The sequence below is a fragment of the Periplaneta americana genome, chromosome 1, assembly GCF_040183065.1.
Source record: "Periplaneta americana isolate PAMFEO1 chromosome 1, P.americana_PAMFEO1_priV1, whole genome shotgun sequence".
In the NCBI taxonomy this organism is placed as follows: domain Eukaryota; kingdom Metazoa; phylum Arthropoda; class Insecta; order Blattodea; family Blattidae; genus Periplaneta; species Periplaneta americana.
Window position 1 is genome coordinate 51,946,711 of NC_091117.1, and position 25,790 is coordinate 51,972,500.

The window sequence follows — 25,790 nt, forward strand, 5'->3', positions numbered from 1 at the left end:
CTGCCGTAGATAAATAAAATTCAGTTCGGCCCCAAATTGATGTGTATTTGGTGGAAGTTTAAAAGTGTGATTCAGTGGGAGTTTGTTCTAAGTGTAAGTCCAGTCTATACGGATCTTTATTCTCAACAGCTAGAACGAGTTCAATAAGTTCTGAGAGACTTCTTTCGTGTTTTAATTAATACTTTCACCTCTTACAATATTAAATGCTTTTTCTAACACTCTATACAAATCAAACAGTGATGGTGGCGGGGGCCCATAGCCTTGTCTGAGATCTTTATCTACCTGAATAGATATTTTTGCTCAGCGGTGACCAAAGCGGGTGTCGTGATTACATCGTGTAATCACAGACATTCAAACGGGTACGAGGAGTACCCCACGTTATTTTCTTTGAATTGTGTTTTAATTTCATTTTAGATGCGTGCGCAATAATAGACTATCCACTTAGCATCTCAGATCAGCTTGCGGAGGATTGAGAAAGCATATGATAGTATTGAAAGATATCTAATTTGGACAGCTTTAAAAATAAATGATTGAAAGAATAAAGAATTTGTATGAAGGAAACAGAAGTTGTATTAGAATAGGTAATTAATAACAATTCAGATTGGTTCACTACAGAGAAGGGGATGAGACAGAGTAGCGTAAGTTTTTACTGTCACCATGATTATTTAAGGTGACGATGGATGAGATTATAGGTAAAAGGTAAAGGTATCCCCGTAACATGCCATGAAGGCACTTGGGGGGCATGGAGGTAGAGAGATTATAACAAAAAAAAAACAAAACAAAAAAAAGACAAACAAACAAAACAAAAGACAGATCTTAAATTGTTGGTCTATGCAGATGATAATGCAATTTGGGGTGAAAATGAGAAAGAATTACAAAAAGCCATTAATACTGTATTTTCTCGAATATCCCACGCCCTCGAATAAGCAGTGCGCCCCACTTTTGAAAAGGGGGAAAGAAAAATATAAAATGTATTCACAACAAATTAAAAACAAATACAGTTCAATTAACAATGCATTTTATCCTGAAACGACGCATTTCAAACTCATTCTATGGGCGCACACTGCATGCATGTCAGTTGTTTTGGTTAATCAACTGTTTACACGATATCATGCAATATTCATAGGTAGCACAAGTCAATAAATTAACTACCTGTACTACGTGATTTGTTATAAATACCTGCTATGACTATTAACTTTTTAATTCCGCGCTGTTTTCGTCATCACAATCATCATCTTCACTCTCACTTCTCCATACACAATCCTCTGTTCCATCCCAGGTGATTGGAGATACTACACTTTTTCAAGCTCTTTCAACAAGAGGGAGCGATATTCGTGCCCATGCATGATGGATTCATTGAAAATAAAGACACACAAACTAAGTTATACACTTAACACACATTTGAACTCGATTCTGACACATGTAATGCTAACCCAAACGCCATTCTACAATGTTAACAATTAAAATATCCGCGCGGGAAGATAATGGCGTAATCTACATGCTTCAAACATTTTACTTTAATGCTCGAAGGCTAGAAATTGCGCGGGAGGAAAATCGGGCAATGTTGCCAACTTCATTTCGAATAAGCCGCGCACCCGTACTTTTTACTTTTATATTTGGGGGGGGGGGGGGAAGCGTTTGGTGTATTCGAGAAAATGCGGTAAATGGTATATTGAATTAACTACGAGAGTCTGTCCACTGCTGTGGAGTAACGGTTAGGACGTCTGGTCGTGAAACGAGCGAGCCCAGGTTCAAATTCTGGGAGGGGGGGGGCGGGTTCCCTCAACCAATTGAAGCAGAATTGTTGGACCTCGGACTCATTTCGCCATAATTAATTCACATATCGTCGTCATCCATACCATAGCCCAGGAAGTCTTGGTGCAGCGTGCTGAACTTCTACAAGAGCACAGCTGTTCAGCTACCTACGGGAGTGGTAAGCACAATAAGCCTCAGGCTGCCTTCGGGTGCCTCCGAAAAAAAAAAAAAGTCTGGTCTGCAAATCAATTTTGAAAAGAACGTGGTACTGAATATCAGTAAGATAGATTTACATATGAAGGAAATTAAATGTGATGGACATACAGTAAAAGAACGGGTAAAGAGTTTGGGTATTATTTTAGGAAACAATTTTGATTCATAAGGACATTCCAAAGAAGAAATTACACATAGAATTCAAAAGAATGGAAAACTGTAGTTCATTAAAGACATCTTGTGGAAATGAGATACGAGTATTACAAAAGAATCCAAAATTTTCATTTATAAAATTTGTTATACCTACCTATACTATGTTATGCAGCTGAAATATGGGTATTAATAAAGGACAAAAGTAGACTGCAAGCAGCAGAAATAAGACTAAAAAGAAGGGACAGAATTAGGAATACGGAGATTAGAGAAAAAGTTGGTGTTAGACTATTACAAGAATATATTGAGCAGAAGAGTTTTCAATGGTTTGGACATGTTAAAAGAGTGGTACCAGAGAGATTACCAAGAAGAACATTGGAGACGATAATAGAGAAGAAGAAGACAATGGAAAGATCAATAATGAGATGGTTGGACCAAATATGGGAGAACTTAAATGCAAGAGGAATGGAATGAAGAACAGTGATGAGTGAAAAACCTTGGGAGAATAGAGGTCTCGGGAGAGTACATCAGATGACCCATATAAACGGAAACGTTCGATAGAGGAAGATTTATAGACGTAACTGTATTAAACTTCATTTATTTTCAAGTCTGTTAGATCAGCATTCTTCGAACTATGAGACGAAGGCTAGGCTCTAACATGGACTATTGATGTTTTCACAGAACTAAGACATGTCAACTTCAATTTTAAACAGACACACCATTTTAATCAGCAACAGATTACTTCACAACAAACCAATCATTAGGCTCAAGAAGGGCGAAACATTTTACCCGACTCATGAAATGTCACTGGTACAAACACTCACCTAAATGTTAAAAGACAGTATGAGGCTGTGTTTATGTTGGAGCAACAATAAAAGATACCAGCAACGGTACTAGCATCGAGACAAAAATCTCTCCCTTTAAACAAATTAGTGCATTTATTATGCAAATCTAGCTTTCAGGTAAACCTTCCTGTGAAGCAGACTTGAATAAATTCATCGACTGAGCTACCCAGAAACTTCATCCGACACGGTCTCAATTTTTCCCTTTTTAGTCACATAACTCGAGTGGGCTGACAGGACACCAGAAACCCATACTGAGTGCACACAACTCTATGTGACTTGAAACTGTGGTTTTCTGTTAACGTACCTACAGTAACATACATATTATGCAAATCTAGCTTTCAGGTAAAGCTTCCTGTGAAGCAGATTTGAATAAATTCAAGGGAAAAATTTTAGTGCATTTATGTTGGTGAAGCATAGTGCTGTGGAGTTTGCTGCTAACAATACAAACGACGGAAACACAGGACTAGGTTTTCTTTGCTTGACCCTCTGGTTCAAGTTGGAAAAGAAAATATGGATGTCGACAAATTAATTTCCTCAGTTTTTGTTTGTGGTACATTATGGGACCAGACATATAAAATCGCTAAGATTTCTTTTTTTGCACAAATTGTGGGATGAAGTGGCAATGGAATTTAATTCTATATGCGAGATAATGAAAAATATATATGTTACAAATCGGAGATGTTTATTTTTTATGAACATTGACATTCTATTTTATAATAAGTAGATCTACATTATTTTAATAACACTTATTTTTTAATAAATAATGTGATTTTAATTCTTTATTAACACATTAAGAAATTGCGATATCAACAATCAAAATCTTCATTGTTATCTTCTGTACAGAATAATAGTAATATATATTATGTATTTTTTTCTCTTGTACAGAGGGACCCGAAGGCTTACACTGCAGCCTTAGGCTTATTGTGCTTACCACTCCTATTCTTATGATATGCGAATTAAAGATGTCGAAATGAATCTGAGGTTCAACACTGAAAATTATCCAGCAATTCTGCTTCAATTGGTTGAGGGAAAACCCCGGAAAAAACACCAACCAGGATGTGAACCCGACCCACTCATTTCATAGCCAGACGTGCTGACCATTACTCCACAGTGGTGTACAATATATGTATTTAATAACAGAATTATTATTTCATTACTACATTGAACTTCATAACTAAGGCTAGGATATTTGCAGTGCAATAGAAACTCATAATTATGTTTTAAGTTTCAGACAAGGTCATCTGGGCATATATTTTAAATTTTATTTCACATAAAATCCCATTTATTTATTTTTTTAATGTAAATACATATTTTCAAATATTTACATAAAAATTAAATTTTCATCAAATAATTTTCGACAAAAAGCCTCATTTCAGATTAATCATAGCCCGAATGTTCAGTGCAGTTGCTTAGATGTGACAGTTGGCAACTGTTTCTCAGAACTGCCTATCTGTGGACCTGTTGGAACTGCAGTCTGCTCTCTCACTACAAGCAATAAGAGCTGTCACCGCTAAAAAAATATTGTACTGTAACTAACACACATACACAATGATGTGTCATTTAGGAGTGCCATGTAAGTTATCATAACACTGATAAACATTAACTGCCACTGTTTTCGTTTCCAATCATAAACATGTGCATGTTGTTTCTCAATAATCAGAGCGCTCTTTTTCCCAGTAGAAGGCAGTGTTGCTCATTGATCTTCAGTCAGCAGGACAGCATAATTTATACTGGTGTGTACTGCATATTTTTTATAGTCGCATAAAATAATTTAAATGTAATTGAATATTTTGCCCTTTTTTTTTTTTTTTTTTTTTTTTTTGGGTCACATATTTTCCCGATTTTTACCACCTATATATCCGAGCCCTATTCATAACATGTTCCACAAGAGGATGTTCAGTGAGATAATTTTTAAATACATCCCTTGCATGAACTGCAGCTGAAAGAGGCCTGACCCAAGTTTCTTTCACTGGCCCTATTTGGGAATGTTTTAACATCTCTCAAATTATGATGCATTTCTGGTCAATAATTGCATTGTGCAACACACAAATTGATTTATTATATCATCAGCAGTCTACAGATTAGTTTCTATTGCTTTTGATAATATTCTTCATTTGCTGTAAATTATTTGAAAAGCACATTCTGCCATTCTTCCAGCTCTCTCATGTTGAAATATTCTTTCTAGGATAAACATTTTGACTACATTTTGAAGATTCGACAGAGGATATGCTTCTGATCAGCACTTCCAGAGCCATTTTCAGTTACAAGCAATGGTTTGGCAATGCTGAGTGGAGGCAGGCAGAGGAGAAATAAAGGCATGACGTTTGACGTTTTAGTGCTTTGATTTCGTTGTCACATGTACATTTTCGACATTAATTGATACAAAACTAAGTGCATATGATCAGGATTCAGTGTATTGATGTAATTTATTACGGAATCCAAAATGGTATTTTATTTGAGTTTCAGAATACCGTGTAAGTACTTGCATACAGCCACTTATAACTTTAAAAAAATTAAAAGCATACATGTTTTTTATTGATGGTACAAGAGAAAAAAAATAGATACTTAAAGAAATTTTACTTGTACCAAAAATAAATAAAATAACGATGTACTTTCGCAGTACCCTATTCCAATCAATTAACCATTATGTGGGTAGTAAATTGACAATGTTTTGCCGCTTTGTGTTGTTTCACCTCTGACGTGAAATGTCTAGGATATCATATACATTTTAATTTCATGTGATTATATGTCGTGCTTTTCTATAAATATTTCAGATGCCCAGGAAGCCAGTTTTCGTTTGAACCTCGCTAGTCACCATAACAACACTGTTATCCTAAATTATTTGTTATAAATTTTCTAAAAATAAAATTTTAAATAGCCAGGGGCAAGTATAAAGATCTATGAAAAAATGAAGAAACATACCTTCAACATAATATGTAACAAAACACAACATTATCTATTAAGTATGTGCCAATTAGCGTAAACTCGGTGAACTTTAAATCCGTAAATATGAGGTGTAAAAAAAAGTTTGTAACTAATTTATTACAAAAAAATTAATATTAATAAACATACCTTGAAAACCAACAAAGTGAGTGTATGCATCTACAAATTTAGACAGTTCTGACGTATAGCAGGCATTCCGAATCTTCAACAAAACTGCAACATTTATGGGATCACAAAACAGTTGCTGACAATGAACTTGAAAATCAATGGCGTAACTTTATTGATATGGCAGGCAAGGCCCAACAATTTGGCTAGAATTCTGATACACCACAAACCATACGTAAGACTACAAAAATGTAGTTTATACAATATTTAATAATTAGGAGAATTGTTCAATCATTTCGTCATTAATAATAACCGTAAAAATTGCTAAAGACTGCAGCCATATTTTCATTTAGGCTTGTTTTTATCGCCAACACACACTTAGTATATAATACATCAACAATTAATGTTTGGTACGATCGCGAACATAATTCCATCGCCACACACTTATATTGCAACATTAATTTACATTGAAAATCGGCATTAGCACAAACACGTGTTCTGGATAGTAGGCCTCTGTTTGACAGTTAATTACAGTGTTGCCGACATATGGCTCCAGCTTGTAACTGAAGAAGCTCTGGCACTTCAAAATGTTTTAAAATACTACTCCTCGAGCTGCTCAGCACACCCAACTATTGAGGTGCTGTATTACTAGTATGTCTTAAACCGTTGCTGGTATAGTTTACTGTTGCTCCAACATGAAGTAGCCTTGGTCTTATACCATTGAAGCTGTTGTATACAAGGTTCGTTCCAAAATTAATGCCTCTAATTTTTTTGTGTTGACCTATAATGTCCGAGTCGGATGTTAGTGGTATTGTAATAAAGGTTGAACCTTCATGCTATGTCCTGTTAGTTTGGTTGTCATGAGACGGATAGTGGCAGCAGGACATTCTACCAAAATGGCATCTACAGAGGTGCATAAGAAACAGAGGGGTTACTGAACTCGTCACTTTCGAACAAATTGCACCCATTGATATCCATCGACACTTGCTAAAGGTGTACAGAGACCATACAGTGGATGCAAGCACAGTGAGGCTGTGGTAGTGTATTTCAACAGTGACGAAAATGACACTCTTTTGGGATAGGCGAAGCATGATTCTTTTGGATGCCCTGGAGAAACTGTCAATTCTGAATGCTACAAGAAGATGCTGACTAAGCTGAAAGCTTAAATTTTCAGAGTCAGGTCAGGTCTTGCAACATGATAAAGCCAAGCTCCATAACAGTTTCGTGACCACAGAACATGCTGCAAAATTTGGCTGGACTGTCCAACCACATTCACTGTACAGTCCGGATTAAGAGGCGTTCGACTTCCATTTCTTTGAGCCTAAGAAAGATCGACGGCGTGGACAACATTTATCAGATAAGGATGCTGTCATCGCAGCTGTAACAAAGTGGTTTACCTCTGCTCATTCAGATTTTTACGAGCGCAGCATGCAGACTCTTGTTCATCACTAACAAAAACACATAACAAATGGTGGTGATTATGTGGAAAAATAACTGCTTGTAACTGAAATTTTGCTCTATTTAACTGTGTAGTTGTACTCTCTGTATCTATTGGCATTTACATGAAAATAAATAGGAGGCATTACTTTCGGATCAACCCTTGTATTACTAACCATCAGTTTAAAAATTATTACAATATTAACGAGATCTGCGATTCTTATTGAAAAGATGTAATTGCGACTTGTCACTGTCCATAAATGCATGCTTTATTCGCTCACCTCAAAAGACTCGAAAGTTCACTCGCTATTTCAAATTGGTTAGATAAAGAATAGGAGATGGCATTAAAATGTTCACTGACGACGTCTTTTGTAAATTATCATAAATTATGGGGAACCCAGACTAGCGGCTAGCTCACATGACAACACGACTGTCCATGCCAGAACAGTTTTAACTGGGTCTCTTGAATAACTGATGGTCATAATTAGAGGTAGGAAGTTCGTACCAAAACATACATTTCAGATTGTGTGCAACCACGCATATAGATCTCACTAGTTGTCTGCTGTGTAGGCCTATACTATACTCTGTTCACATAACCAATTCATATATCCACAACTGTGGATGGATGACTTTCGTAACTACATTACAGCAATATGCACAGTACAGAAGTAATTTCATTACTGCTAACGCTTGCAGCGGAGTTGTGTAGTTTAGTGTATGGTTTTTAAAATGGCAGAATTTAAATCTTCCAATCATAGAAAGTTGAATATTGTTGTTGACCAATGCTAAGAATCTTGGATTTCTTCAATTCTCCTGTGGGTGTCCCAGTAGCATCTGGTGAGCTGCGATGGTAAATCAGCATCTATTTTCTTTATTGCCGGGTATCATAGCAAATGTTCTTTTTCCATGATGGAGTTCTGATTTCTACAGAAGGTGTACTGTGGATGCTGGTAGGTATTAATCTAATGTACATAGATGAGAGGCGAGACAATCATGTCTGGTGGTTAAGCGAAATATAGAGAGTCTTTTTTCATGGTAAATCTGGGATGTTATTACTGTCTAGCAGAATGTTCCAAGGTTTGCTTTCGCTTTTCTTCAGGAATTTCGGTTTACAAAAGGACTGGACTATGTGGTTGATCCTGACTTTTTAGGCATGAACAGAGATTGTATTAGTTTGAGTATGTCTGATGTTTGTTCCCTTTTTTTTTTTTTTTTTTTTTTTGCCAGGAAGTCAGCTTTCTCATTACCTACTATTCCACAGTGTGAGGGTATCAATCGAAAAACTACCTCTTTACGAAACTCTTGTAACATTTTAAGAGCAGAAAGAATTTCTCTTACTCGTCTGTTTTCTGAAGGACTTGATGCTAGTTCTTGGAGTCCAGATTTACAATCACCAAGTATAACCACTTTGTTAAATTTATGTATATGATGAAAAAGCTGTTTCAGGGCTGTATTGATTGCTTTTAATTCACCATCACAATGAGTGAACAGTGTTAAAGGTTAACTGGTAGTCATAAAAGCCTATTAGCAAATGGAGATACATATTACGTGGAAATTATGTACTGTAAAGAAGAATATTAATTCAGGGACGCTGTGCTACAAAATATTTATATGGAATACTTTTCTTTGCATAGGAGATACAACAATCAAGAGAAACATTCTACTTCAAAATAGACAATTTTTTTTGCCTTCTCGACCTATATAATGATGTTGGTATCTTTCAATATCCCTTCAAACAATTGCCTGCTGCAGTCCAGAAATATAGAAATAACTAACGCCGCAAGATGTGGAAGAATAATTACTGTTTAAATATATAGCTTATATATACCAGTATGCAGAAGTCCCAATAGTCGTTAAAGCATATAAGATATGCACTATTATATTTACAAAGCTGTTGTTCACTTGATCACATTTCACATTTGCTTCAGTTATGTCTTATGACATAGAACGAACATTTTCAGGGCACAAACATTATTTTTATGAACATAGAAAAGTATATTTTTGTTATGAACTGAAAATGTAAATTATTATTAATCGTAACAAGGCTAGATACATTTCATTACGTATTTTGTTTGTTATTCTTATATCTATGGGTAAATTATTTTATACTGAATATTACGAAGAATGTAATTGCCAATTATCGTTTTTTTACACAATGTTAATTTTTTATTTTGTTTCTGATTCTAACAAGGGAACCTTCTATCATGGTGAATTGAAAATGCGGTAATGCCGTATATTTTTGGAAAGAGGAGGCAAAAGTAAGTCAGCAGGTGAAATTTTTCCGTCTCAGCTCCATAGGAACAAAAGTTATGGGACTGTAAATTTAACATGACATTCTGTGGCAAGTGACTCAATGTGCGCACTTAAAGGTTAAAATGAAGTTGTTTTTTAAGCCAGTGCATTGCAAACGAGATATTGCAGCTATAGCGCGTTTTAAATAATACTGCGTATTATTGCTAGGAGGCGATCACCTACTTTTATTACGGAAAGGTGTCTTTCTCGAGCTAATTCTGGCGTTACAGCTACTCTTACGTTTCATTTGTGCCATATACAGGAAGGATCCTAAAATTGTGGTTCAGATGCTGGATGATGAAACACCAGATTTGGACATGGAAGATGGGAAGCAAGATTATGGTGACATAGAAGATGAACTAATGACGAGACACCAAAAAAGACAGCCAGAAAGCAGAGGACGCTGAAGAGACGGAGACGTCGCGTCGTCGCAAATCAGCACGTCTTCTTACATCCCTCTCCTAAAAGAATTAGAACGTAGTCAACGACGATTACAAGCAGAAATTGCTCGACTATACGAATGATACAGTCAGCGGAAACAGACAATCCTTCACCTCAGTAAAAAAAAATCGATTCCTTCTCATCACACAGAAGATGCTTTACGATTATGATGCAAAAGTGAAGAAGAAGAAGAAGAAGAAACCTGGAATGGCTGACATTAATGCCATGATTCTGCAATATTTCAAAGAAATGTCAAGTACGAACGCTGTCATTCATGACAGAACTATCAGGCTTTGGGGCATACAAGCGAAGGCTCAAATTGATCCTGATGACTGTCTTAACTTCAGAGCTTCTGACTCGTGGGTATGGAGATTCAAGCACCGGAATTGTACTGTTTTTCGTTCTGTGGCACAAAAAGTGAGTAGGAACTTCGCGTCAAAGAGATAGAGGTAAAGAGGAAATCAGACTTCATGTCGAAGATGAAGCAGTTGTTCATCAATAGTGGCTTCACTCCTTGCCAGATCCTAAACACTGATCAAAGTCGATTTGAAAAAGAGATTCACTCCGGGCGAACCCTACATTTCAAAGGAGGGAAGAAATTTTATGCCACAGTAGGATCAGAGGCTGCCACGATGTACTCCTACATGATTATGCCAGTCATTTCCATGGACGGACAAATCTCCTCCCCAATGTATCTTCTGTCAGCCGATTCATAGAAAATGTTCCCTAAAAATAATCTTGCTGACTCATATAACTTCAAGTCATATGCTTCTGGTTCATTGAATATGCAGAAGGCAGATATGAAGGATATGCTTTCGCAAGTGAAGAGTCCACTGCAAGAATGATGGATGTCATTTGGAATACATTTTGCAGGAGAAGCAATTGAAAGTTTGAAATGCTTACTTACTGCTCAAAGCTTAACTGTGATTTTCCGATCATTACTGGACAATGCCTATCAGTGTTAATGCCATATAACTCTGTATGTACATTCTATAATATGTTCTAAGCTATGCATTGACAGTATTGGTTCATTTTCGACAGGAAAGTGACATCCATCATTCTTGCAGTGGACTCAAGTATATTCGCCCAGAATTTCTTCATTGCATGAAGAGCGATATCCATAATGTTTGCAATTCAGATGCACAACAGCTGAATATCTCGTTTGCAATGCAGTGACTTCAAAAACAACTTAATTTTAACCTTTAAGTATCCACATTGAGTCACTTCGCACAGACTGTTATGCTAAATTTAAAGTCCCATAACTTTTATCCCTATGGAGCTCAGGCGGAAAAATTTCACCTGCTGACTTACTTTTGCCTCCTCTTTCCAAAAATATACAGCATTACCGCCTTTTCAATTCACCATGATAGAAGGTTCCCTTGTAAGGCCATGGATCATTAGCACAATGATAATTTTGATTACCAACTGACTACATGTTTGCTTTGCTGCTTTGTTGATGTTGACAGCTGTGTCACTACAGTTCATTCGGTAGATATATAGTCCAAACTCACACAACTTAACAGTTTTGGTACGAACTTCTTACCTCTGGTCATAACTGAGTCATCAGTGATATGATCATGAAACAATGATCAAATCAGTGGCAAGGGTAATCCAAAACTTGTCAATCAACTGCGTCCATTAAAATTTTTACACAGTATCTATCTGGAAACAAATTCCAGTTCATTTTAAGGTATTCAATCAGCTGACTTCCCAAGTTTAGACAAAGGTTTTATAAAATATTAAGTGTTACTGATATTTAAAAAGCACCTAAAGTAGGAAAAATAGGGGAGAGCTGAAGAAAACCTCAAGAAAGTTATCGAAAACTTTCCCCCCAGAAATATACAATTCATAACATCGCACAAACTGCAACAAGTTTACACCTCATCTGTAATAACAAGACAGACTGAACACTTGTTTACATTTTAATATGATTATTATTGGGGTTCCACATTAAAATGTTTTACTAAACGTGAGGGGTGAGGGTATGAGCATCTGTGGTCTTAAATTTGATAGCATTCAGAATTATGATTTCTGCAGAAAGTACACACATCAAACCTCTTGAGTCGCAAAGTTTGTTTTTTATATATACTTTTCTTATCAGAAATCAAACTCAAAGAAGGGATTTCTTAGTTACAAATGCTGCATACAATATAAAGTTGCAAGGTTACATATGTAACTCATAAAACAAGCAGCTTTTCAACAACAAATTTTCACATACATAGCATTAGAGTTACTGTACAATAAAGGCACAGGAAAAAAAATTGAACACTTGTAACATTAGATTTTTTTTTTTTGCTTAGACATAAAATACAACAATTTTAATTACTAACAAGTTTTTTTTTGTTTGACATTCAACATACATATTTAGAATACCATTACAATGTAAATATAATGATAAACTTATTGGAAAACAAAATGTTGGCAGACACAGAAAATGCTGGAAAGAACAATTCTAAAATTAAACAAAACTTTGTGAAACCAAACAGGTCAGAAAGCCTAATCCATGCACTTTATGACACACTCCATGTGTATTATGGTACAATTTACTGTTATGGGTTACATATATAACCTCTCCATATCTAACAAAAATGAGCAAATTGCTATCATCTGCTGTGAAGAATTTGTACAGAAATGTTTTCCACTTTCATCTCAAGTTTTGCTGTATTCTATGTGGTAAATTATACATACTTACCACAGTACATGAGTCATGGAAAGCTTCTGTTTGATCATAAATCTTGTGTCAAAACGTGGACGAAGTAGGCATGTGACTTTAAACCTATAAATCCCATCGAACTGATAAAGGGATGGATTGCAATACAATCAACAGTTTTTCATTTTTATTACCTTTTCTTTTAACAAGTACAAACTGTTGCTACAATACCTACATTTGTACCTTACATATTACAGCAACTATGGTGTTCCTTAGATCTCCCCTCGCTACAATCACAGAAATCGGCTTCATGTCACTTAACTTTTGAATGCACCACTTTTTAAGCATAAAGTGGGAGGGGTACCTGCCATAAGTTCAATAAAAGTCATTTACTGTATTTTCTTCAACAGTAGAAAAAAGAGAGAGAGAGAGAAAGAGACAGAGAAAAAACAAAATACAGAGTACAATGCTCTATGAGTTATTGCACAAGTTTGTACTCTTGTGAAGGAGTTACTTTAATTCACATTTTCAATGTTATATATGTATTTATTTATATAATTTACACAACAGTGGCAACTGTATGTCACCAATTTGTCTATACAATTGCCTTACTTAAAGATATTATCACACTTTACAATTTGGATGATTGGGCAAGGGCGGGAGAGAGATCATGCACGAGTATCATCCAAACACTTGGCTGTGAGAAGCCTCACTCAACTACAAACTACAATTTCAATAATAAAAAGAAAACACAACTGCAAACTATGTTGGAAAATTTCACACGAGGCACACACACACTTCACGTCTTCACAAACTCATTTCGTTCGAAGCTACAAGTAAATGCCGCGAACAAAATACAAAAGGCACTTAGTAGTTCTTGCAGCACTATACTTATCAGTTTTTTAGCTCACAGCCATTTTTTTTCATTAAAAAGGTGCACATGGGTAACATTATGTTCCAAGACCACTGTAGTTCACCAGTAATACCACAGGTAAAACTTCTGAGCCATTATTTCAAAGACCTTCCAAAAATCCTAAACGCCTACATTTTGACATCGGGAACTCCCGACTTCAACACAACTCGATTCTTTGACCAAACTTTCAATAATTTTGGTTAGCAATGAAGCATTTTTCGTGTATTATGCCTCAATCTACTTAAAAACTGGAAGGCTTCTTAAGTAATTATGAAGGATCTTTCCATTCTTCCTGCAATACTGACAAAGTTATCGTATCCTGACCTCAGTAAAACTCGCTTCAATACTTATACAGTGTATCTGGTGTAGCTTGTATATACATTAGTCTTTTATAATGCCACCAGCCGATGGCTCATGTTGACATGGCATGACTAGCTATATAAAACCTGAGAACTCTTTTGATGAGAACATATGCGTGAGTGGAACCAAACATTATGCCACTTATAATCCTGTAAATTATTACAATTTGGCTCCAATTTCTGGTATACTAAAAGCAAGCCTTTCGCTTTATAGAGGAAGGCCTATTTTTATCTCATTTTACATAGTCTTTCAGCAAATCATCAAATTCTTAATGAGCGACGTGGTTTCAATAGGAACTTGACACTTCAGCAAGAAAAAATGTTGGGAGGGGGCAATGATAAATATATAATTTTTATTTGGCGGTGTTACTTGAGCAATGCAAACTTCGCACATGAGACTGGTCCCTCCAGAAATGTTTCTCATCTATGCTGAAACAAACACCAATCAAGCCACGCAAAACAAAGACTTCTTGCCACACGATGAACACATTGTTTGTTACATTAATTACTGCAATCAATCATGGCTATTTGTATATACTGGTTTAAATTCTCAACACAAAATTTTGTGTTGCCTTCACTCTCGAAAATGTAACAGCTTTTTACATGCTACAAGATACAATATTCATTATATTTGTAATTATTATGATTATCATTATTATTATCATTATCATTATTATTATTATCATTATTATTAAAAGGAGAGAGAATTTAAGTAGGTGATGTGCTCATAATCAGCTGCCATGAGGGTTGTGCATTCCTAGGTTTAACCTGCAGAGGCCATGTTAAAATTCCCTCCCAACTCTGGCAGACATCACCTAATACTTAACAAGCAAACAATAGGCAACAAAGGAACATATTTGTAATTTCTTGGAACTGTGGGATGTGACCAGACTCGAATTCAGTCTGTCTGCGTGACCTAAATAACAAAAGTTACGTATATATAGAGATTGCTCAATGAAATAATATCTAGTGGAAAACAATACTACCATTTTCACATCTATATCACATCCCTCTTTCCAAGAAATTACTCAAACAAACAAATTTATGCTACAAAATGTAAAGTGCTAAGTTATACAATCCTAATTTACAGTTTCCTAATTGACTAATATATTAAGTTATTACAAGAGGAAAATATACATTATACGTAAGGATTAAATAAAAATACAAATAAATTAACTAAAAATATGACAATAGGAGTGAGTAGATGAATATACTATGTTAAGTAACTGTCTTTTATTACTTTAGCCCAGCTAAGAGAGGCACAGTTCAAAGACTCAATGTCTGCATCTGGTGGCAGGTTTCCTGCATCACTGAGCCCTGGCTTATGTTACCACCGCAGCTGGCAGGTGGCATCATGGTCGACGCATCCCCCGCCCCTCCCAATGAGCTCTCATCGACACTACCCATCATCTTGCCGGCACCAGGATTTCCTGCCGTGGAGATCACTTGTACACCGTTTATCACACCCTTTGAGTATTTGCCGTTGTTTCCTCCATTGTTTCGAGAGCTTCCATTGTTTGGAACACTTCCATTCGAGGCACCGCTGCTAGACTTCCGCGAGCTGTTTATGAATCGCCGTGGTGGCACAGTGAGTTGCTGCTGGGAGCCATTTGACGGAGGATAGTAGTTCTGACGGCCTGTACCACTGTTCCCGCCAGAGTAAAACTGCACCTGTTGGGGAGGAGAAACAGATGAAGAGGAATCACTAGGAATGATCACAGGATGGGTCATGGGTGAGTACGGGGCTGGAGGGGGAGACGTGGAATTGGTGGTGGTGGTGATTGTGTTAGCAGTCGTTGTGCTAGTAGTGGTGGTGGTAGTGGTTGTTGTGGCAGTCGAAATGGTTGATGCGGCAGAAGAGACTGTAGTGGAGGTGGTACAAGTACTTAGAGAGGCACTGCCCTCAGCAGTGGCACCAACGTTATTTGATGGAGCAGAGTTTCTGCTCATGTTGCTAGTATTGTTGTGCATACCAAAGAATCGACGTTGTGTTCTGTTGGAACTAGGCCCCATGTACCGTCCATTATCTCGCCCACGATACTGGTTATTCTGATTTCTGTTGTTGTAGTGGCGCTTCGGACCCAAGCCCTGCTGATGCTGGTTATTCCCAGACATCGGCATGTGAGTGTTGTTCATGAAGTGAAACTTTGGAGGAAATGGCGGAATATGAACAGACATAGGGGAAGAATGATTTCCAGAGTGACCACCACCACGTCGGCCAAAGTAAGGCTTTGAAGGATATGGAGGACGCTGATTTTGAAAATGTCCAGAATAGTTGTTATTGGACTGATCAGAATGGCCATTCATCATGCCTGCCGAAGGTGGATACTGATTCATGTACGAAGAGTTACCAGAAGACTGCCCAGACGGTTGGAGGAACATGGGGGGCATCGACTGGTACAGTACTGGCATGAGAGGGGTCTGGGGCTTGTTGGAGTTCAGCAAGGGAGGCGGCACCTGCTGGTAAAATGACTGCTGGGGAGGAGGAGTGGTCAGGTAATCGTGAATTGTGGGAGGCGAGCTCTTCTTGTTATTGTGGGCGGCATCCAATTCTTCTCCCGCCTGCTGCAGTTTCAGTAGAGAGACAACAGGTGTTGTGGCATTCTGGCGCTGGCTGAGAGCAGGAGGCTGGTTGTTTGTAGCAGTCCAACCACCATTACTCGACAGTCTGTCACGCTTAGCAACCATTTTCTCTTGGTTTAGAGGTGGGGGTTTGTAATTTCCACCTCCTCCACTTCTAACAGTGTCCGAATTGCTCGAGTTCGAACAACTATCCTAAAGAAATATATTGCACGAAAAATTACAAAGAAAATCGAGACTAGATCAATTTAATGAGGCAGAAAACTAACCTCAACAAATGGAACTTATGAATACCCTTCATCATAAGGACGTACATGTAACACACAGCTTATTAAAAATTGTTGCCAAAATCTACTCAAATAAACAGCAGAAAAGAGGAAGGAAATGAAAATATAAAATGAACCTAATAACTGCGATTTTCTATATGTTAATCTGAGAGAGGTCGCTATATATGTACAGTGTCTTTCGGGTGGTCACATACCCGACATTTTGCTGAGGCTAGTGCAGCTCTGAATTTTTCCTGTTATAACTTTTGTGAGTGAATATACCAAGTTGAAGTGGCAACACGTGTTTACTTAAGACTTGGGCCATTCTTTTGATATATCACAATGTATAATTTCTTCGAAAAGAATGTCTATACTTGCTTCAACATTTTTCAGCCTCATTAACTGGATTTTGCGCTGCAAAGTACAGGTTTTTATTTTACAGTAGGCACCAAAACAAACTACTAAAATTATCGCTCATCTGCTGTCCACGATTCTCTAGCAACGAAGTATTTATTTATTGTATAAAATAGTTTGACGTATTGTGTTGATTTCTGCAATTATGGTTCTAATAACAGAGGAGGAGTTTATTGTCGAGCATTATTTCCGGTCATACAGAGTACTGAAATTACAAACATACTCTGAAAATCAAGATAAGTCATTATAACATGCAAGGTGACATAATCCTGATCCCATATGATGGAACTTCTCAACGACAGCTAACATTGTGTTATTTACCAAACTGTTAAATTGCTCCTGGTACTGCTCTTTAATGTGGCACAAGCTTGGCCCATTCTGAAGTCCCACTCCGTATGACGGATAATAATGCTCAACAATGAACACCTTCTCCTCTGTTGTGAGAACCATAATTGCAGAAATCAACACAACACTGAATTCACAATATGTCAAACTACAGTATACAATAAATACTTCATTGCTAGGGCAACGTGGACAGCAGATTAGCGATAATTTCAGTACTGTTTGTTTTTGCGCATACCATATTTTAGAAAAGAGTATGTTATTTGACGAAATATCTGCATTCAAAGAAAGATTTAGGATCTTTTAAAGGCAAATAATAAACCCCAACAGGATTAGAAGTCCATCGACTTTACAAAGACATCAGTAATTTATTATTCCATTATAACTGAGCTACTGTTTTCACAAATATTTTCTCTACAAAGTACTGCATACTGTTCGAAGAAAATTCGTCTAGCAGGTAATAGCCAACACTTATAAAGTCAGCTAGACAGACAACCTTCCTAACATATAGCCTATTAAAAATTTCAGCCAATTCCATTTTGGTGTAATTGTCATATGAATTTCGATAGTTAGCAAAACACTCATACAGCGACCAATGCCAAGTTAATCACTACAAGAAGTTTTGTAAGATGACATAACTGAATAAAACTAAAAGAAATAAGTACTGGAAAAAAATCTGTCACATACACACTTCGTCAATTACAAGCCCTACAGAAGTTAGTAAGAATATTTTTTTAAACTGTTCTTTAACAACACTGTATCAACTATTAGGTCATTTAGCATTCACAAAAGCAGTGATAGCAAGATGGTATCTGGCAAGATGAAATTGAGGATTCGCCATAGATTGACATTAGACTTACAGATAGGGAAGACCTCGGAAAAAACCCAACTAGGTATTCAGCCCAAACAGAAATCGAAAACATACACAAGTGTAGCTCTGGATCAGCAGACAAGAGTGCTGTCTGAACTACACTGGTGGCTGATACGAATTAAACTGACACTTTCTTGGTGAGACGAAGATCTGGCAATTACTCTGAAGTCAGTTGTACAAAACATGTACTTACTTACTTACTAGCTTTTACGGAACCAGGAGGTTCATTGCCCCCTCACATAAGCCTGCCATTGGTCCCTATCCTAAGCAAGATTAATCCAGTCTCTATCATCATATCCCACCTCCCTCAAATCCATTTTAATATCTTTCCATCTATGTCTCGGCCTCCCCAAAGGTCTTTTTCCCTCCGGCCTCCCAACTAACACTCTATATGCATTTCTAGATTCGCCCATATGTGCTACATGCCCCGCCCATCTCAAACGTCACGAAGCTCAATACGTAGTAAATATGCATCTATAGATAGTTGCTAACCACTAGAATCGTTAATATCGCCTCATCACAGACAATACAAAATAGTACCGGCACAGTCTATTGTTCCTAGCACCCTCACAACTCAAGCTTCGTGACTGTATATACTAGACTGTGGTAATAGAGACAAAGAGAAAGAGAGATAGACGAAAAAAAGTGTATGTCTGTGACAGAAAGCGAAAGAAAGCTACATTGTCCTGCATTTATTCAATACAATACAAGGAGAACAAGAGGGAGACTAGGAGAACGAATGAAATACAAGTAGAAAGGAGAAAATACAAGGAGAAAAAGGGGAATACAAGAACAAGGGAAAGGAGGTTGCATTTTTACGTGATTGTCAATTCCAAATTTTACCCCTCATACATAATGAGGACATATAGTGTTAGGTAGAAAAAAAAGGCCACACGAAATGAACAGGTAAGAGTGAGTTACAAGAAAAGAAAATTAATAGAATTAGGCTAGGATACTTACTTCAGCAGACTGGTTGCTAGACGTCTCAGTTTGTGGCGGTGTCTCATACATGATTCCCTCATTGCTGATCATGGCTGGATAAGGTTGTGCAACACTGTAGTACATATCAGTGGGGTTCAAGTGAGCTGGAGTGTAGTAATGCTGGGTGGGGGGCAGGGGTGCAGGAGCTCCCATCATGGGTGAGCCTTGAGTCGCAGGAGGACCAGTTCCAGGGGCTGCAGCACTTGTGGATGATGTCGAGGCAGTGTATATGTACTGTGAGGTCTGAGCCGGAGGCTGAAAATATGATTCGAACTATACTGAGATCGTACCATCCAACACCACTGTAGTGCATTTCTAGGGGAATATGATTTTTCTGCCAAATAAACAACGCATTAATGTAACATACAATTAAACATTATCAATAGACAAAATAAACATCTGAATTACCAGCAATTCACTAACACTTCAGAAGGTAGCACAACATCTTTTTAGTAACCACGTCCTTATCCACAAAACTACAACAGACAGTCTCTTATCTGGTAACCTACACTTTTCGTGCATATTATTTAATAAAATAGTTGCATTAAACCATGAGTTAAGCCCAATTTAGTCAACAGTGCCCAAGACCAATAAAAACACCGTGCTATTAGATCTGAGCATGCACAACAAACGTAAAGCTCAATGAATGTACATTATGCTGCTGCGAAATTTTTCCCACCAGTTAAAAATTACCAATCTTGATGTACATTATATATGATTTATTTAACAAAATTACTGATTCAGGGAATTTTTTTTTATTTCCGCTGCTCTCACACTTCCTACTTTGTCCATCAGAGGTCTTTGCAGTCTTACAAGATGTCCTGCAGACATAACTACAGCATCAAAAATAAAATAGACTAATACCCGCATTTTTATGCAACTATATATTCTATTTCCTCAAATCTATCCAACGCTAAAACAAAAATCTTCGTCAATTAAATTTTTACCAATGGCATACTAGAATTTTATTTTACATATTTTTACACAAAGTGGGTTACGGGGACCCAGACGTGAGTTTTCTATATTGTCAAAATTTATACTTATTTCTTTTTCTCTGAAAATATCAAAGATATCTGCATGAAATTTTAATGTGAAAAAAGTGCATTGAAATTGGTTAACAGTTTCATCACAATAAAAATCTTAATTCTGGATAAAAATTTAAAAGAGAATTAAAACAATGTTGCACTAAAGTGACAATATCTCTAGATGTATTAATCCAGCACTCGGGATCGAACCCACGACCTTCAGCTCTATACACTGAATGCTCTACCACTGAGCTACGCTGGGACTCTATCCACAGCACCAGATCGAACTCCTCTCTTTGGTTTTCCCTTATGACCTACTCCAGTTTCGATGTTGTATCATTTATACATGGAGTACACTCACGTGTTAAGTGACTTGGGCGGCCAGAAACCAATTCAATTGTCTATCAGTACATAACTATTAGCTTATATGGTTTAATCAAATGAGAGCACTTTAACATTCCTACACAGGCCCTATTGTGTGTAAAAAAGTGTTTAATTTTGCCAGTACACTTGGTGATTTGTACTTCAAAAGCAAGCAAGATATTGGTGTGTGCGTGTGTGTGTGTATCTAATGCTCTGGATTTAACAATGAAGTCATCATCCTTCTTGCTTATGTGGGATTACCTTCATTAAATTAGTAGCCAGAGAAGAAAAATCAAATAGGTTAATCAAATGGAGAGTAAATGTTATTTCATAGTATGTAATGTTTTATACTTATTTGTACTGTATGAGTATTCTCTTGAACAATTTCGTAACACCTCAATACAACACTAACCCTGATATAATAATACAATTTTTCTAGTCTCTATAAAATTGCTACATCGAGATTCAACTGTATTAGGCCTTTGTATATAATATATATAATAAACGTGTTTTCTTGCTGTAAACGGAGTTTTAATGCATTTTCTACTGTCCTTTTAGGTAATTTCAGTTAATCCGTACTTCCACTAATTTTAACTTATCCCTCCAATTGAGGGGCATTTTCACAAAACTCGTTATCTACAAAATCTTCTTTTTTTTTCAAGACAACTCTTTTCTAAAATATACAACTGTAGATACCGAGTTTTGAAAAATCTCTTTTATTTCAAGATCAATTTACTGATATACTTACCAACTTTAGCTTAATTCTGATAGCACCATTGGATTCTCCTGACCCAAAAACATAAGGATATGCTAAAACCTCAAAATCGAAAAAAATGTAGATAACGAGTTTTGTGAAAACGCCCCTCAATTACTCCTGATTAGCACAATTTTGCTGTATTGCCTCTATTTATTTTTATATCTGTTATTCCAGATTCTCTGATGCTTCATTTGAATGTTACTGAATTTCTAAGCAGTGGCGAAGCTTCAGGGTAGGCAGGGTAAGCTGAGCTTTCTCAAACATTTTCGAAGAAGGGACAAGATCAATTTAGAATTTAGTTAAGTAAAAACAGGAGCGTTTCCGTGTTTCATTTACCTTTTAGCGACGTAAAGCATGCCTAGATCACCATGCCTTCAGCCCAGCTTATCCAAAATTTTTGTCACGTTTCGCTACTGTTTCTAAGGAATCTAGGCATATCTCCCTCTATTATTAACCAATTTCTGTTGCTATACACTAAATATGGTATCAATATTTCAGGTAACATTTTATTGTATCTCTTTTTCAGTCTGCTTTTGGAAGACCTTACGACAAAACATAATACAATAAATTGAAAATTAATGTACCTATTAGTTATGTGATGCAATGTTTTTGGGTATTTGTATTGTGTCTTAACATTAAACACGTTGAGTTACATGTCAGCTCCATCATGAGGAATGGTAAGACTAGAGAACAGCTCTTGGTAACAGATACAACAGATAGATTTTCCTACTTCACTTTCCTTACATTCCCTCATGATGGAACAGACATGTACGTAGCTCAAAAGCATTGAATGTCTTTACACTTAGGACAGGGTGCAAATATCCAAAAACCATGCACCACATTCATCACCATGAAAGTTTCCAATCATACTTAAGGCCGATTGTATAAACCATTTAATCTTAGATCAGAGGTTAAATCAATCCTCGTTCTAGCTGAACTTGGAATTGTGTGTTGTATAAAGTCTAATCTGAGATTAATTTGTCTTAAACTAAAGTCAATTTTGACTGAAGAAATTTCTCCAATTAAGTTAGATGATCCAAGTTCAGTTATTTCTTTTCTGTTTGAAATATACGAGTGGCAGATTGTGCAAAAAGAATAACCATTATTATTAATATTAATAGATATTAATAGATATCTGCTAATGGCTTCATTGTCAGATGTAAGGCATTAGACAACAACATATTAATAGATATGGTAGGTACATTTATATATATATATATTTTTTTTTCCAATTTCTTGCCTTAATACACAAACATTCTTATATTTTATAAGACTTTATCATGTTCAGCAGTATCAAATGACATAACCTATAATCATATTATGTTTATAACAACCATTAATTATTAATGGATATGATAGGTACATTCATAAATTTTCAATTGACTGTATTGCTAAACGAAAATTGTCGTTTTATAAAGCTTTATTATGTTCAGCAGTATCAAACACCATGACATGATAACAATTTGGAGAACGGTCAACCTTCTTCTTATTGTCTGCCATTATTTACAATGCACAAAACAAACCAGTGTCTCCAACAGAGTGTACGGAAATTCGCCAAAAAGTAGTTGGAAAGTCGCTAGATTTCTCATTATCAACAAAGAAAGATTAAATTTTGTCACTATGGGGTGCTAAAAAGGTCGCTAAATCCCTATTTAAGCAATATAAAAGTTAAAAAGAAATTGTCGTTGAAAAAGAGTTAAAATTGCTAAATTGGCAACACTGAACAAACCTGTATAACATGGCCCGCGCATTACATACTTTACCTGTTTGTGCGATGTTGCCAAATCCTTTTCACGTGAACTTGGATTGCATTTGAACCAAGGCAATTTGATCGCAGAAAAGTTTTATACAATAGAAGAAGTGTCTGAACTCAGTTTACTTTCCGATCTTCAATCAAAGTTGATCTTTAGTCAGAGAGTTTTATATAATTGGGCCTTAAAGTATTAGTACATTAATTAGTACCTACTGTTTACAATAACCACTTAAACTAACCATTGTATATTTTTCACATTTAAATAACAGCAAACAAATTATGCAAAAAAAGCATGCAAACATTATAATAATATTAGAACAAGTACAATACTCAGAGTCTGCCATCTGTTACCAGGAACTGGAAAAAAATCAGAATGCACAATCTGTGTACCTACAAAATACATACTTTGTATGTATGGGACCCAGATTTAACTATTTCAAAATTTGTGGGCAAAAAAAAAAAAAAAAAAAAAAAAAAAAAAAAAAAAAAAAAAAATACTTTTCAAGCCAATCTGCACTCTACACAACAAAAGCAATCCAACACGATGGTAGGAACACAAAATAAAAAACACGGAGCACATGCTCTGCCGCTCATGCAGCATGGAGAGTCTCAGTGGAACAGATCAGCAATTTTCATACAATATTCTCATTTCAAAGGGAAGAATCCAATTCTCTACCTACAACCCAAGACCTATGTTACAGTTAATCTATCTCTAATATTAACTTCAAGTCTCACAGACATAATTCTCTATCAGAACCAAACAGTTCATCATTTAAGAAGATGAAATATTGAGATTTTACAGCAGTACACTTAACATTCTTCTATGTCTTAAAAACACACATTGTTTTAAGAACTTTTAAACTGTGGGGACAATTCAGAGTAGATGAACTGATATGACAAGAAAGAAGAAATACCAGAAGACGAATGCACGGCGAAATCAAACTTTGTGAAAATTTGACAGCCAATTTTATCCAGCATTCAGCAGATGTACTGAAACTTGAGCTATCATATTAACCAAAAGCTGTTGTCACCTGTTTTTTCAGCTTCAGTTATGCCATAACATTTACGAATTTCTTGATAAGCACTTATTATCGGGAAGGAAAAAACCCAAATCAGCATGGACTATTGTATCATCAGTAGTTCTAGCATACAATGCAATTCCAATTCAGCAATCAATTAGCAGAAGATTATCCCTTGTTCAATTATTTATTTCATTCAACAATAAGAGGTTTATCTTTGCTGACTTAAAATACGAGAACTAAATGAAAACTAAAATAGCAACGAGTAGACTAATCAAAACATAATCTAGTGGCAGTGTAGATTATCATTTGCGCAGTGATGTAGAAAAAGAAAGAAGACAGTAAGTATGAAGCATCTGCGGTGGCTGAATGGTCAGACCTTCAGACTGTCACACAGGCAGCCAAGGTTCGATTCCCGGTCAGGTCTGACACTTGTGGCAGACAAGGTCGCAGTTGGGGTTTTTTCCGGGGTTCTCCCGTTTTTCTCCAAATTAGGCATTTACATCATTCTGTCACCATTTCTCCATTTCATTATCATTCCACAGCATTCCCCGAACGCCAGCCAGCGATGCATGGACAGGGTTGGCCTATGGATGAGTGGGGTTGCCTGCTCAAAACCTGGACCAGAGAACCTTAGTGTGGTCGGCCGGTGTGGGTTTGGAAATGCATCACCAGAGGGCTAGTGCAATAGATCTGAACAAGGTCGCAGTGCTAGGCCATAGTGCCCCCCCTTCATTAAATTCAATTTAAAAAATTCAAAATATGAAGCAATAGAACTGCTTTACTCTGAACAAGATACTCAGAAGCATGTTCATGAAGTTATTGGATAAAAATTGAAGTGATGAGTGGCTGCAATGCAAAACACTGTTTTGTGGTAATAATGCACTCTCCTATTACACAATAACACAATAGAGTACTGCATTTACTAATTCCCCTTGCGTGTCAGAAATTTATTATGTAGTTGGCTATTAAACTGCTAGATGCTGAATATAAAAGGCTTTATCACTCGCCAATGAACTTAAAGCCAAACACACCTGTGACAGTAATCCCAGTAAACATGGATGGGGAAACTAGACAGGTTGTGGAGGCTAAACTTTTAAGCCCCGAAGCAAGCCATTAGATCTCAAAAGTGATGTGTGGAAAACATTTGTTATAGAGCAAACATAAATCATTATTTAATTTCATTACTCTTGGTTGTTTTTCTAGTATTAGTTTTTATTTTCGAAATATAGTCACAGTTTAATTCAGTAATGATTTAAGTTTTGTGTAGTGTAAAAGATGAAAAATTTCAATTAATTTTCAATGACACAGCATTG

General features: G+C 36.4%; 1 protein-coding gene across 3 annotated transcripts in view; it reads right to left on the reverse strand.

Moving 5' to 3' along the window:
* Positions 1-13,003: 13,003 nt before the first annotated feature.
* LOC138695294 (uncharacterized) overlaps positions 13,004-25,790 on the reverse strand; it is a 68,499-nt gene continuing 55,712 nt past the window's right edge. For 2 of the 3 annotated variants that reach the window (XM_069819727.1, XM_069819736.1), the window contains 2 exons: positions 19,537-19,830; positions 13,004-16,878 (listed from right to left, as the gene is read on the reverse strand). In XM_069819727.1, coding sequence (XP_069675828.1) covers positions 15,370-16,878; positions 19,537-19,830 — 1,803 coding nt within the window. In that variant the 3' untranslated portion in view covers positions 13,004-15,369. The remainder of the gene's footprint in view (positions 16,879-19,536; positions 19,831-25,790) is intronic. The other variant, XM_069819730.1, reaches the window with a different exon arrangement.